The 16,066-nt window shown below is 39.7% G+C and overlaps 1 protein-coding gene across 1 annotated transcript; it reads right to left on the reverse strand.

Annotated features, from left to right (window-relative positions):
- Positions 1-12,514: 12,514 nt before the first annotated feature.
- On the reverse strand, positions 12,515-15,367 carry LOC138869182 (uncharacterized). Its single transcript, XM_070146779.1, has 3 exons — positions 15,332-15,367; positions 13,747-13,840; positions 12,515-12,957 (listed from the first exon to the last, which is right to left on the reverse strand). The coding sequence occupies exons 1-3, from the start codon at positions 15,365-15,367 to the stop codon at positions 12,515-12,517; spliced, it is 573 nt and encodes a 190-aa protein (XP_070002880.1).
- Positions 15,368-16,066: the final 699 nt, after the last annotated feature.

Consider the following 16,066-nt stretch of genomic DNA (forward strand, 5'->3'; position numbering starts at 1 on the left):
TGAAGACGATGAGTGAAGGGGGGTTCGGATAGGGGGCGTGGGGTGTGAGGGAAGGTTTATATACGGAGTAAAGGATTGGATCCGGGCCGTTAGATCAGATGATCTCAACGGCTTAGATCTGATGGTGAGGGGTGAGACGAGGTCGTTTGGCATAAAAACGGGGTCGTTTGGATTTTAGTGAGGGGTTGGGTTGGACCGGCTAAACAGGTCGGGTTACGGGTGCAGACGTGGACCGTTGGATGAATGTGGTTGAACGGCTCAGATCAGACGCCTGATGCGGCGTCGTTTCGGGAGGTGCCTGGGCAGGCCTAGTCTGGACCGGGTCCTTGGACGTGGCTGATGTGGGCTGAACTTGGGCCTCAATTCAAAAATAGGCCCAAGTCCGATTTACTACACCATTTGTACTCTTTTTCTTTTGTTTTCCAATTTTAAAAATACAACTAAATTAAAATGAACTTGCCATATCCAACTAATCAATACTTAACACACACATTCTAAAAAAAACAATTCCAAATGGTTAAATCACAACTTGAAATAAAGATGCACACATATTTTTTGTGAATTTTCTTTTTTAATGATCGAATTATGGTTTAATTACCATGACATACATATCTGAGCTGTATTTTACAGTATAAACCCATCTGCATCCAAGAGCTTTTGTAATGACTCAACCCGTCATTTTGAGCTTTAGCACTTCGTTCGGGGGTCTGAGAGTTTGAGCACTTTCATATTAGGCATTAAAATTTGCATGTATGGTTGGTTTTGATTGTTGCGACTCAAAATCCCACTAAGTCGTGATGGCACCTAATCCAACCCGTTAGGTAAGCCAAGTAATATAAGTTACAGCTAAATTGATAAATCAATAATATATACAATAGAATCTATAATGGAATTCAATACAACTACCCCAAGGACTGGTAGTACAAGGCATGAGCTCCTACGATTTAGATTTACAAAGCCGATATGAAGAATAAATATAATATATGTTTGAAGTTTACATAAGCATAGATGAATCCTAAACTACCATGAACAAGAGGTATCTCGAATCTGGAATGCAAGTACGCCTTCAATGCAAGGTTCTGTCTTCCACGGCTACGCAGCTCCAAGATGTGAACGCAAGATGCAGAAGTATAGTATGAGTACAACCGACCACATGTACTCAGTAAGTATCTTGACTGACCTCGCTGAAGTAGTGGCAAGGTTTTATAAGTCAAAAGATACTCTAATATAACCTGTTCAGTTAGATTTGCAATAGAAACAATGATAGGAATAACATAGAACAATGCAAGAGCAAATATGCGAAGCAGTAAATGATTACTAAAAGAAATCATGGTCAGTTTCCTCAATATCGCAACCAACCCTCTTCTTAAAGAAATAACCACCAAACAACATAGTAAACCCACGAATCTTCATAATATGAGGATATCAAATCAAATGGAACGACAACACCATTCGTGCATTTATCTCATCCTTACCAAATATATGAATGTATGTCAAATCAATTGGCATGGCAATACCCTTCGTGCATTTATATCATACTAACCAAGCATATATATAACAGTACCAACCAGGTAAAAGAAATGCAAATAACAATAACAACAAAGTGGAAAGTACACAAATAGCAATAACGAACAAGGTGGAGCATATGGACAACGGTAACAGACAATGTGGGAGGCACAAACGTAATTATAGAAATTAAGGTAGGAGAACATATATTCCACTAACTAGAATGGTAGAAGGTTTAGATGAAAGTGGAACAAACAAGAAAAAGCATAGATGTAAATATAACAAACAAGAAGGAAAGCATGATCCTGCCAAGATAACAGATAGAAGGCATGCATAGAACAATAACAATTAAGGTAGAAGGCAAAAGACTGGAAAACAACAACAAGTCACATAGAAAGCATAGGTGTAACAATGACCGCTCAGAACAAAGACATTAATGCATACGCAAGGGAAAGATATCACAATGTAATGCATGTCTCTTGTCCTCGCCTGCACGGAAACACCCTTTGTACCATGAACTCTCATCCTCGCATTGTAATATAAAAGCAATTGCACGACATCACCCTTCATGCTTTTACTCTTTTTCTTACATAATAATATAAAACAATGGCACGACATTATCCTTCGTGCGTAATAATATATATAAAATGGAACGGCATCACCCTTCGTGCTTTACACTCTTCCTCACATGATAATGTATATGCAATGGCACGGTATCACCTTCATGCTTTACATTCTTCTTCACATGATAATGTATATAAAATGGCACAACATCACCCTTCGTGCTTTACACTCTTCCTCACCAAGCAAATGTATATCAAACAATAAGCAAATAGGAAGCATGGATAACATCAAGAAGAGTGGTTAAGCAAATACACCATGTGAACATGAATCACATCTCTTGAACCAATAAACAATTCAATAAACCTCATGAACCCCATTGTTCAAGTATCTCGACAAAGCTCAAACATGCTTTTCAACATAAGTATGGAACCCAAGTACTTTCGAATTACGGTCATAAACATGTAATTGTGATTAGGTATAGTGATGACCGAATTTATCACATCAACAGTTTCACAAGGAGTTCTTCAAATTTAATCAAGTTATAATAAGCTGAATCTGATTTCTAGTATTGAAATTTATATTCATATTATTATAAAAGTCGAGTAAAATATAAGGAAAGAAAATTATATATTTCAACAAGGCACAAAGAACCGTATAATCTACTCGAGCATGGATAACCTTGGCACATGCATATATGCTCATCACCTCCCATATACATCACCCCCACATGTAGCAAACAATATCATTTTATTAGGAAAAATTCCCCCAATAAAGCTAGGCAAGACACTTACCTCAAATAAGCTAAATCAATACTATAAGAAGCCATTCCCCAATAAAATAAACTCCGGATGGCTCAAATCTAGCCAAAATAACTTAATAACATAAATAAAAGCCATAGGAAATGATTCTGAAAAATAAAACTTCGATCTTTAACAAAAATCAGAAAGTCAACCCCCGGCTGGTACCTCGAAACCCTACAAAACACACTAATTTCAAATACCCATTTCGATACGAGTCCAACCATAACAATTTCATCCAATTCCAACCTCAAATCATCAATTTATGATTTAGAAAAGTTTTTACTAAAGTCCCCAATTTCTTTAATTTGATTCCTCAAACAATCTCTAAATTCAAGGTTAGAATCATGAAACACAAACAAATCTGAGTCAAAAATACTTACCTCAATCCAAGTAGTGAAAACCCCTCCAATCGCTCAAAATCGAGCTTCAAAACCTTGTGAGAAAAAGTAACTATTGGTTGTTCCTGTATATGTGTCCACGCTAGTGGGTGATTCTGTTGTTGTGGATCAGGTTTACCGGTCCTGTGTAGTGACCTTTCTGTGGTCATGAGACTAGAGTGGATCTTCTATTGCTCGATATGATTGATTTCGAGGTCATACTGGGCATGGAGTAGTTGTCTCCGTACCAAACCATCTCGATTGCCATGCCAAGACTATTACCTTGACGATGCTAGAGTTGCTTAGGTTAGAGTGGAGAGGCTCATCTATTAGTACATCCAATCGGGTTATCTCCTTCTTGAAGGCTCAACATATGGTCGAGAATAGTTGTTTTGCCTATATTACCTTTGTTCGGGATACTACTGTGGAGGCTCCCATGATAGATTCAGTGCTTGTAGTGCGGGAGTTTTCCGGTGTACTTCATGCTGATCTACCATGCATGCCACCGATTGTGATATCAATTTTGGTATTAATTTGGCACCAGGCACCCAGTTTATCTCTATTTTGCCTTATCGTATGGCTCTAGCGGAGTTGAGAGGTTTGAAGGAGCAGCTTCAGGAGTTGCTTGACAAGGGATTCATCAAGCTGAGTATGTCACCTTAGGGTGCACCGATATTATTTGTGAAGAATAAGGATGGGAGTATGCGGATGTGCATTGACTACCACCAGCTGAACAAAGTCACCATCAAAATAAGTATACATTGTCGTGCATTGATGATTTATTTTATCAGCTGTAGGGTGCTAGAGTATTCTCGAAGATCGACTTGAGATTAGGGTATCATTAGCTGAGGATTCGTACTTCGGATATACTAAAGACATTTTCCGAACTAGATATGAGCACTATGAGTTTCTAGTAATGTCCTTCGGCTTGAGCCATAGCAGTATTTATGGATTTGATGAATCAGGTGCTCATGCCATATCTTGACTCATTTGTCATTGTCTTTATTGATGAAATATTGATGTACTCCCGTAACATGGAGGAGCACAACCAGTATTTGAGGATAGTGCTTCAGACTTTGAGGGAACAAAATCTATATGCTAAGTTCTCCAAGTGCGAGTTCTAATTAGATTCTGTAGCTTTCTTGGGGTATGTCGTATCAAGTGAGGGTATTAAGGTGGATCCTAGAAAGATCGAGGTAGTTCAACATTGGCTTAGGAGCTTCTTGGGGTTAGCAGTTTATTATTGTCGGTTTGTGGAGGGCTTCTCATCTAGTACAACTCCTTTGACTAGATTGACCCGGAAATGTGCTAAGTTTAGATGGTTCGATGATTGCGAGGCGAGATTTTAGAAGCTTAAGACCGCATTGACTACAACACTAGTGTTGGTTTTGCCCTTCGGTTCATGGATTTATATTATGTATTCGATGATTCACACGTTGGTTTGGGTTGTGTATTAATACAGGAGGGGAGAGTTATTGCATATGCTTCTCATCAGTTGAAGCCCCACAAGAAGAATTACATTGTGCACGATTTGGAGTTGGTTGCGATAGTTCATAAAGATCTAGAGGTTATTTTTATGGAGTGTTGTGTGAGGTTTGCACTGATCGCCGCATTTTACAGCATCTGTTTAAGTAGAGGGATCTTAATTTGAGGCAGCGCATGTGGCTTAAGTTACTGAAGGATTATGATATTACCATCTTTTATCATCCGGGCAAGGAGAATGTGGTCACAGATGCCTTGAGAAGAAATACTAAGAGTATGTGTATTTTGGCGTTCATTTCAGCAGAGGAGATGCCATTGGTTTTGGACATTCAGTCCTTAGCTAACCGACTTGTGAAATTGGATATTTCAGAGCCAGTCGAGTTCTTGTATGTGTTGTGACTTAGTCTTCTTTATTTGTGCAGATCAAAGCTCGTTAGTATGATGATCTACACTTGTTGGTTCTTAGAGAGACGATATTACAAGGTGATGCCAAGGAGGTTACTATCGGAGATGATGGTGTTCTGCAACTCTAGAGTCGCTTACGTGTTCCTAGTGTTGATGGCCTGAGGGAGACGATTCTAGAGAAGGCACACAGTTCACATTATTTCATTCATCCAGGTGCCATGAAGATGTATCGTGACCTGAGGCAGTATTACTGGTGGAGACGGATGAAGAAGGACATTGTTGAGTATATGGAGAGATGTTTTAACTGCCAACAGGCTAAGTACGAGCACTAAAGGCCAGGTGGATTACTTCACTAGATGGTTATACTGAAGTGGAAGTGAGAGTGCATCCTTACGGATTTCGTGGTTTGTTTGTCGTGGGCATTGAGGAAATTTGATGTCATTTGGGTCATTGCCGACAGACTGACCAATTCTACATACTTTATTCCGGTGATGACTTCATACACATTAGAGAGGTTGGTCCAAATTTATATTCAGGTGATCGTCCGACTGCATGGCATGCCTATTTTCATTATTTCAGATAGAGACACTCAGTTCAATTTGCATTTCTAGAGAGAAGTACATAGTGCGGTGGGTACCCCGGGTAGAGCTCAGCACAGTCTTTCATCCGGAGACCGACGGGCAGCTAGAGCAGACAGTTCACATTCTAGAGGATATGCTCATAGCATGTGTGATTAACTCTGGAGGGCAGTGGGATCAATTCTTACCATTGGCCAAATTTGCTTATAATAACAATTATCAGTCCATCATCAAGATCGCTCCATTTGAGGCTTTATATGGCCGACGATGTTATTCTCCTATCAGTTGGTTTGAGCCCGGCGAGGCCAGATTATATGGTACTAATTTGGTAAAGGATGCCTTGGATAAGGTAAAGTTTATTCAGGAGCGACTTTGCACAGCACAATCTAGGCAGAAGAGTTATGCAAATCAGAATGAGCATGATTTGTCATTTATGGTGGGCAAGAAGGTTCATTTGAAAGTCTCGTGATTAAGGATAACATGAGGTTCGGAAAAAGGGGCAAGCTGAGTCTGAGGTTCATCCGTCTATTTGAGATGTTGGAGTGAGTTAGTGAGGTTTCATACAGGCTTGCTTTGCATCCTAGTCTATCGGGAGTTCATCCGGTATTCCATGTGTCTATGCTCCGGAGGTACCATGCCGACAGGTCCCATGTGTTTGATTACAGTACAATTCAGCTAGATGAGAGTCAAGGTTCATCGGTCTATTTGAGATGTTTTCTTGTTTTATGACTTGCAGAGACCGTTGGTTTGGTTTTGGAAGGGTTCAGATTGAATCCGGAACACTCAGTTCCATTATAGTGGCCTAAGGTGGCCAAGTTTCACTTGAGTCAACACTTTGAATAAATAACCTCATAATCGAGATTTCATGGTTCCAATAGGTTTGTATAATGATTTTGGACTTGGGATTATGTTCGGATTGAGTTTCGAGTAGACTGTGAGTGTTTCGGCGCTTATTGTCAAAAGTTGGCATCTTAAAGGTTTTGGAGTTTTCTAAGTTGATTTGAAGTAGACTTTATTGTTATTGATGTCCGTTCGGGATTTTGATCCTTGGAATAGGTTCATACAATGACTAGTGACTTGAACATAAAATTTGGCGTCATTCCGAGTTGTCTACGTATGATTCGTCGCGTTCGGAGTTGGTTAGAAGAAGTTTGAAGTTTAGTTGATTAATTTGATTTTGAGGTACGGTTTTTGGTTTTGATATTATTTATGTGTTCCGAAACTTCAAGTAGGTCCGGATTGTATTTTTGAACTTTTGGTATAATTGGATGGGGTCTTGGGTGGTTCGGGTGAGTTTCGGACCACTCGGAGCGAAGTTGAAGTTGTTAGATTTTTTATGGTTCTGGTTTTGTTCTTCACGAACGCGGTGGGAGTCACACTTTGGCAATGAAATATTTGGGCTAGAGGCATTTTGTGCTTCATGTTTGGGTTGGGTAAGCCATGTTCGCGAAGGCTTGGGGCAGTGGAGCTACGCATTTGCAAGAAGGACATCCGCGTTCGCAAAGAAGAAGCTGGGACTTGAGGTTGAAATTCGCATTCGCGTAGGTCCGGTCGCATTTGCGTAAGGTAGCCCAAGTAAGGCATCGCGTTGGCGAAGCCTTTCTCACGTTCACAAAGAGGATATTTGGGGCAACTGCAAATTTTGCCTTCGTAATCGCGAGGAGGCTTCTGCGATCGCAAAGAGGAAGGGCATGGGCAGAATGCATTTTTATTTTGGGACTTAGGCTCATTTCTTTCACTTTTCACTTGTCTTGGGCGATTTTGGAGCTCTTTGAGGGGGGGGAGGGTTCATCAAGCATTATAAGATGAGTGATTTCTATAAATTATGAGTAGATTTTAACATAAAAATTAGTGAAATTCTGGGAATTTTGTTAGAAAACCTAAGGATTAGTAAAAAATGGAATTTGACCACGAAATTGATTATAAAATTGGGTATAAGTTATGTATTTGAGTTTGTAAGGTCATGTAACTTTGAAAAATTACGAAATTCGGGCACGTGTGCCCGGGGTTGACTTTTGTTGACCTTTTGAGTTTGGTTGGAAAATTATTCTAAATAGTAAAATTATGAGCAGTTGAGCATATATTGATTGGTTTGTACGTTGTTTGATTAATTTCGGGTTGCTCGGCGTGGATTTGAGGCAACTCGTGAGGTTTAAGAGTCGAGTAGAGGGCTTGGAATCGAGTTAAGCCTTTTGCCTAATCTTATTAGAGGGAATTATCCCCATAGTAGTGTGCTACTTGTTATGGGTGCTACGTACGTACGAGGTAACAGGAGTCCATGCGTAGCTAAAATCATATTTATGTCTGGGTAGACTTAGATCTTCACTATGTATTAATTGTACTACTTGAACTAAACATGTTTGTTTGATTGCTTATACTTATAATTGTGATTGGATTAGTGTTTATGGTTGATTGAGCCTCTTTACCTTGAGTTTTGGCTAGATATTTGATTGTCGGTAAAAAATATGTTCTCTTTGTATTCCTATCATCGTGTTGTGTTTATGTGACCGATAGTTCGAAAAATTTCTTTATTTCTGTGGATCGGGTCATACGCCTCAGTAGTGCTATGAAATAACATTACGGATCGGACTGTACGACCTCGACAGTATAGATGCATCTATGAATCGGGTCGTACGACATCTGTAGTGTATACTATTATTATGGATTGTGTCGTACGACCTCGACAGAATTCATGTCTAATATTCGATTGGAGTCAGAATACACATGAGCTTTCCTTCTTGACCTAAGACTTGACATTTACTTGATGTTCCTTGTTCGTTTGAGATAACATATGGTATTTGAGGATCTCATATTATTATTATGTTGAAGAATCATGTTAGTTAAAATTACTTATTTTATCGATACTTATTTTGTTTCATGCCTATCTAGTTTCATATACTTTAGTTATTGAACCACTAGTAGTAGTAAGTGTCGTTGTCAACCCCTCGTTACTACTTCTTCGAGGTTAGACTAGATACTTATTGGTTACGCGTTGATTTACGTACTCATACTATACTTCTGCACTAATTGTGCAAGTACTTAGGCAGGTACTTCAGGAGGTCATTCGGGTGCGCATACGCACTCCAGAGACTTAGTGGTGAGCTGCTCTCCATGCTTTGATCTGCAACACTCAGAGTCTTCTTCTTGTTATGTTTATTATTTTTGTCTATTTTATTTCAGACAGTAGCTATAGTAGTTTCTATATTCTACTAGATTGCTCGTGCACTTGTGACACTAGGTTTTGAAATTTTTTAGTGGATGTTCACGGTTGTACCTAATGTTATTATCACTTCGCTTCATGTTATTTATATTATGTGATTTGGTAAGGAAGAATGTATATTTTTAAGGTTTCTAAATTTAATTTCATTTACTTAATGTCATTCCTAATTTTAAAAGTATAAAAGGATAGATAATTAAGTTGGAGATTTACCATTGGCTTGCCTAATGACATCGTTAGGCACCATTACAGCCTAGGGTGGAAATCCCATTGTGACAATTCAATTGTTCATTTTAATCGGCACAAGTTTTCATTTCCTCAGTTTATTTTAAGAGTGTAAAATAAAGATAGTATGTGACAACCTAATTTTGCCCCACATCTATCTGTTCTATCGTGTATCAAGAATTGTTTGATAATTCGACTCATTTTGTTCTATTTGATTTAGAAGACGTTTGACCTCATTTCATTATACTATATGAGTATTTTCATTCTTTTTTTTTACAATGAAATAGAATATAAGATAAATTTTTTTAGTTGAATCGCACCTCAATGTAAAAGTCTAATATAATGAACATTCATTGTGGGAAGACGAGATAAAGAGAAAAGATCCAAAAAAATTAAGACGAATGAAAAATTCAACAAAAGCCAAATTATTCATTTTCTTCTATTAAAAAATTGATGGTTTCATTTGAATTTTTTTTATTATAAAAGAATGATTCAAATCAAACCGCGAACACTACCATGAGGTGAGTATAAACTTACACTCATGAATTATGTGTTAAATTTGTTAAATTACTTTTTCTTTTTGTTTTAGGATTAAGCATTAATTTTCTCAGAGATTTTCTTGGTCCATTTTAAAATTAATAAGAGATAGTTTTGTAAAACAATTTATTTTATTGGAATTTGCATTATCATCTTATCAACATTATGTTAAAGTGTAGATATGATAGTAGGCAAGACGAAAGCGCTTGTCTAACTGAATAAGAGAGTTTAGTCCTATTAATCTCTTTTCTTTTCTAAATTGGAACTAAGCAAGGATTGGACAGTTTTTTTTTTTTTTTTACTTTAACAAATATTTTTATCATTAAAGTTATTAAAAAAGTGATGGAAATAAAATAAAAAGCTATTTTTATTTCTCTAATTGAAAAGTTTAAAGTTGTTCATTCTTTGGTTTCGCATAAATTAGCCTACCCATTTATTACATGAAGAGAGACGTAAAAATTGCACGGGGCGTCCTATTTGGTCGCCCCCATTTAACCTATACCCAACAACAACAACAACAACAATCTAGTATAATCCCACAAGTGGGGTCTGGGGAGGGTAATATGTACTCAGACTTTACCCCTACCCCGAGGGGCAGAGAGCCTGTTTCCAGGAGACCCTCGGCTCAACACAGCGACAAGAGACGATATATTAGTACTATCAATAGACTCATAATAAAATAACATAAAATAATATAGCATAACATAAAAATACCAGCAATATAAGAAATATAGAAAGTACAAAAAAGATGGAAGATATAATAATATCCAGCAGATAAAGCCCTGCATCAGTAGCTGACCAGTGGCATCCTAAGACTAACTCCTAACTGGCTAGTCTCACTCTAGTGCGCTGTAGAAATACTCACAACTTCCCCTAGCCTACAACCTTAATGCTTGACCTCTACAATTCCCTGTCAAGGGCCATGTCCTCAGTAATCCTAAGTCGCGTCATGTCCTGCCTGATCACCTCTCCCCAATACTTCTTAGGTCTCCCTCTACCTCTCCTCGTGCCCACCACAGCCAGTCGTTCACACCTCCTCACCGGTGCCTCAATACTCCTCCTCTGAATGTGCCCGAACCATCTGAGTCTTGCTTCCCGCATCTTATCCTCTATGGGGGCCACGCCCACCTTCTCTCGAATATCTTCATTCCTAATCTTATTCATCCTTGTATGCCTGCACATCCACCTCAACATCCTCATCTCTACTACTTTCATCTTATGGATGTGTGAGTTATTAACCGGCCAACACTCGGTCCCATACAACATGGCAGGCCTAACCACTGCTCTATAAAACTTACCTTTTAGTAACGTTGACACTGGACTCCCGACGATAACCTCCACTTCATCCACCCCACCCCTATACGGTGTGTGACATCCTCGTCGATCTCCCCGATCCCCTGAATAACTGACCCAAGGTACTTGAAACTACTCCTCTTAGGAATGACTTGAGAGTCAAGCCTCACTTTCACTCCCGTTTCCGTCGGCTTGGCCCCAAATTTGCACTCGAGGTATTCCGTCTTCGTCCTGCTCTACCTGAAGCCTTTAGACTCAAGGGCTTGTCTCCAAACCTCTAGCCTCTCGTTGACGCCGCCTCGTGTCTCATCAATTAGAACTATGTCATCAGCAAATAGCATGCACCATGGCACATCTCCTTGAATATGATGAGTTAGTGCATCCATCACCAGGAAAAATAGGAAAGGGCTGAACACAGACCCTTGGTGTAACCCCGTAACAACCGAAAAGTGCTCGGAGTCGCCTCCTATTGTCCTAACCCGAGTCTTAGCTCCATCATACAGGTCTTTAATCACCCTAATGTAGGCCGTCGGGACCCTTTAACCTCTAAGCAGCTCCATAAGACCTCCATAGGAACTCTGTCGTACGCTTTCTCTAGATCAATAAACACCATGTGGAGATCCTTCTTCTTATCCCTGTATTGTTCCACCATCCTCCTAATAAGGTGGATAGCTTCTGTGGTAGATCGCCCCGGCATGAACCCAAACTGGTTGTCTGAAATAGACACTGTCTTTCGCACTCTCATTTCTACCACTCTCTCCCAGTCTTTCATGGTATGACTCAGTAATTTGATACCCCTATAGTTGTTACAGCTCTGGATATCGCCTTTGTTTTTGTACAACGGAACCATTGTACTCCACCTCCACTCTTCAGGCATCCTATTAGTCTTGAATATAACATTAAACAATCCAATAAGCCATTCCAAACCTGCTCTTCCCACACACCTCCAAAGTTCAACCGGAATTTCATTTGGCCCGGTAGCTCTGCCCCTTCTCATCTTACGCATTGCCTCCATGACCTCATCAACCTCAATATCCTTACAATAACTTAATTTATGGGTACTGCTGACATTCCTCAATTCACCTAGTAAAATATCTTGATCCCCTTCTTCATTTAGGAGTTTATGAAAGTAGGTCTGCCATCTCCTCTTAATTTGGTCACCCCCCATCAAAACTTTGCCGTCATCATCTTTTATGCACCTCACTTGGTCCAGATCCCGAGTCGTCCTCTCTCTCACCTTAGCGATTCAGAATAACTTCTTCTCTCCGCCTTTGTTCCTTAGTTCCTCATACAGACGAGCAAAAGCTGTCGTCTTAGCCTCTGTCACTGCCATCTTCGCCTCCTTCCTAGCTACCTTATACCTCTCATTGTTCGCTCTCTTCTCCTCCTCATTAGTGCTCCCTATTAACCATAGGTAAGCTACCTTCTTTGCTTCCACTTTACCTTGGACAACTACATTCCACCACCAGTCTCCTTTGTGGCCACCGGTGCGGCCCGAAGATATCCCTAACACCTCTCTCACCGCCTTCCTTATACAGTTCGCCGTCGTCGACCATATAGTGTTTGCATACTACTTCTCCAAGCTCCCATTGCCGATAACCTTCCTTCCAAATCCTGAGCTTTATCCTTAGTCAAAGCGCCCCACCTAATCCTCGAGCATCCTCGTATTGACATCTTCTTCCTCTTTATCCTAATACTAATGTCCATCACCAAAAGCCTATGCTGCGTCGCAAGGGTCTCTCCTGGGATAACTTTGCAATCCTCGCACAACCTTCTATCGCATCTCCTGAGGATGAGATAGTCAATCTGAGTCTTCGCCACCGAACTTTGGTAAGTAACCAAGTGCTCCTCCCGCTGCGGAAAACATGAGTTCGCAATCACTAGATCGAATGCCTTGGCAAAGTCCAACAGCGAAGTTCCCCCTTCGTTCCACTCCCCAAAACCAAAGCCGCCATGCACCTCAGTATAACCACCTGCCGACGACCCAATATGACCATTGAAATCTCCTCCTATGAATAACCTCTCGGAAGGCGGAATACTACGAACGACGTCATCCAACCCCTCCCAAAAGCGCCTTTTAATCTCCTCATTCAAGCCCGCTTGCGGCGCGTACGTACTAATGACATTTAAAGTACACTCACCCACCACCAATTTAATAGTCATTAGTCTATCATTCACCCGCCTAACCTCTACCACCGACTCTCTAAGATGACTATCTACCAGGATACCCACTCCATTCTTACCTCCCCGGACTCCAGAGTACCACAACTTATACCCATCCGCATTTTTCGCCCTCGATCCAACCCACCTAGTCTCCTGGACACATGCTATATTAATCTTCCTCTTCTGAAGGATCTTTGCCAACTCTATAGACTTACTCGTTAGTGAACCTATGTCCCATGACCCGATTCTCAACTTATAGGCTCCCTTGCCCCCTTTACCTCCCCTACCTCCCATCCCACCCCCTAACCCCGACCCTACACTATGCCCTACCCGAGGACATGCCCTTAATCTATCATCCCAAACTGCAGCTACTATACCTACGACAATCTAAATAAGACTCGCTAGTGCACAACGGACAACGAATCAAACTAGAAGGAAACAAGTGGCTACTAGTACATTAGTAGAATGATTGAACTGAACTATTGTGAACTAAAGTAACATCAATTTAGCTAACACCAAAAGAGAACGGGAGGTACCAACTCCTGAGAACCAAACTTGTGTTTATTTGCTATACTCGATGTAGTTGTACGCTCACACACCGCTTCCCACCACCTTTTGCTGACGCCCGTCCAGGTTGCTCTCCTTTGCTAGTGCTCGTGCGCCCAACTTGTCTCCAACACTTCGAGAATTTCCCTGAAAACACCGAAAAACCATGACCCAAAGACCAAAAAGAGGGCAGTCACCGCTACCACTGGTGTAGCCCTGACAGTAGTAGGGAAAATGTGGGGAGAAAGCAAAGAACTACACAAAATTCACCAAGTTCTACCGTAGTACAACAAAATGAACGGATCAAAACTATACCCTCAAGAAAAATAAATCAAACCCGGAATCTGAAAATAAATCAAATCTAGAAAGAACAAAAGGAAAATAAGTGAGAAATTATTTTAAAAAAGGTACTATACCTGAAGAAACAAATTGATTTTGAGTGCAACCCAAATATCAAAATTCGATTTTGAGCAAAACCCAAAAACCAAAATTTTATTTTGAGCAAAACCCAGCTAACAATTTCGATTATTGAGCGAAACCAAGATAACAAATTCGAGATTGAGCAAAACCCAGATGAGAAAATTCAATGTTGAGCAAAACCCAGTTAACAGAAATTCGATTTTGAGCCAAACCCAGATGCCAAAATTCGGTTTTGAGCAAAACCCAGATAATAAAATGCTTACCAGGATTTTCAAGCTCCGATAGTGAACCAGATCGACGGACTGAGTGAGCTCACTCAGAAAAACGAGATCGGGGATCGGGAGAATCAACAAAATGAAAAGGAACAAAGGAGATTCAAAGTATGAGATCGCTGAAAAACTTACTGGATAGCGTGAGATTCCGGCACCGGTGGTAAGATGGTCAGATTTACAAGGCTTCTCCACAATTCAAATTAAGATAAACCAAAAATCCAGTTTTCGCACTACTAAATACTCTTCTGAATCACTTATCCCAACTAAAAAAGAAAAGGAAGAAACTCTACTGAATTATTTTTGACCAAATTCAAACTCTACGCGATTAATGATGGAGAGAAAAAAAAGAAGAAAGGATCAGTGTGAAATAGAATAAAAATCAACAAATTTGAAGGAAGAAAGCCGATCAAACTTGTACCCACTTTTTAAATAACTTCAGCCCCCTTTCTCCTCCTCCTTCATCTTCTTCTTCTTCTTCTTCTTCTTCTTCTTCTTCTTCTTCTTCTTCTTCTTTCTTCTGCTGCTATTTTCTATCTAGTCTACTAGTCTAATACCTTAGAGAAAAGATGATCTGCTGGTGCAATATGTTTTTTTTTTGCTTGCTAAAAGGTGCAATAGGTTGACTTTGCTTACAAAATCTCATGCTTAAATGATTTTCATGTGATATTGTGTGACTGCTACCGTTTGTGAAGGCGAGATATTGCACCAGAAGCTTATTTTCTATCTAGCTTTTACTCCTGGATGATGAACTTCAGGTTTGTATATTATGTCATCGTTCCATTGAAAAGAAAGGAACTGAGAACTGGGCCATAACAATTGCAGTAAAAGAATCCAGGTAAAAATTATATGAAAAGAGTGTCATTTGGGGTAGTAAACATACAATGAACTGCTCAAGGAACAAAGGCTGTCGAACATGAATTGCTCACCAAGAGTAAATGGAGCTCACGTGCTTTTGGAGTACAAAGCACAAAGCTGTCTCCATTGATCACCTCAAGGAATCAAAAGGAGTGCAGCGAGGAAAGAAGACGCAGTTAGCGCACAGAAGACATTTATGATGTTCATCTTGACGAAAGATTAATGGGAGCTGGGGCGTGATCGAACACGGAGGATCGGCAGTCCCAAAACAACAGGCACATACTTGGATAAAGTCTTATATTTCAAAGTTTAATAGCTTTAATGTTATATCAATGTTGAGTGCAACACTCAATTTTGATAATAGGATATTTGTTAAATTCAAACTCTATTTCGTTCATTACGTAGGATATCTTGACATTGTATTTTGTCGTTTATCATGTTATAAATAAAACTAACCCTAGGCGTTTGCCTAGCGGATTGAAAAAAAAACATACAATGAACTAAATAACTTCATCTCTATAGCTGAAATTTCCCAGTTACAAAGACAAAAACTTCAGCTCTAGAGTTGAAGTTCGCCAGTTATAAAATAAAAACTTCAGCTCTAGAGCCTACAAGGGTGAGGCAACAAGGGTGAGACAAATCACACATGGAATCTAGTCAGCTTTTATCAAAGTGGAATAAAAGAAATAGAATTGGAAGACCAAAATGGAACAAGGCTAAATTAAAGTGCCAAAATAAAAAATTAGACCAAAGTTTAATGGGTTGTCTATGTATTTGGCCAAGGAAAAACAAGCGAACTCACATAATCTAGGTGTACCGTGTACCT

This window comes from Nicotiana sylvestris, chromosome 5 (assembly GCF_000393655.2).
Source record: "Nicotiana sylvestris chromosome 5, ASM39365v2, whole genome shotgun sequence".
Lineage (NCBI taxonomy): Eukaryota > Viridiplantae > Streptophyta > Magnoliopsida > Solanales > Solanaceae > Nicotiana > Nicotiana sylvestris.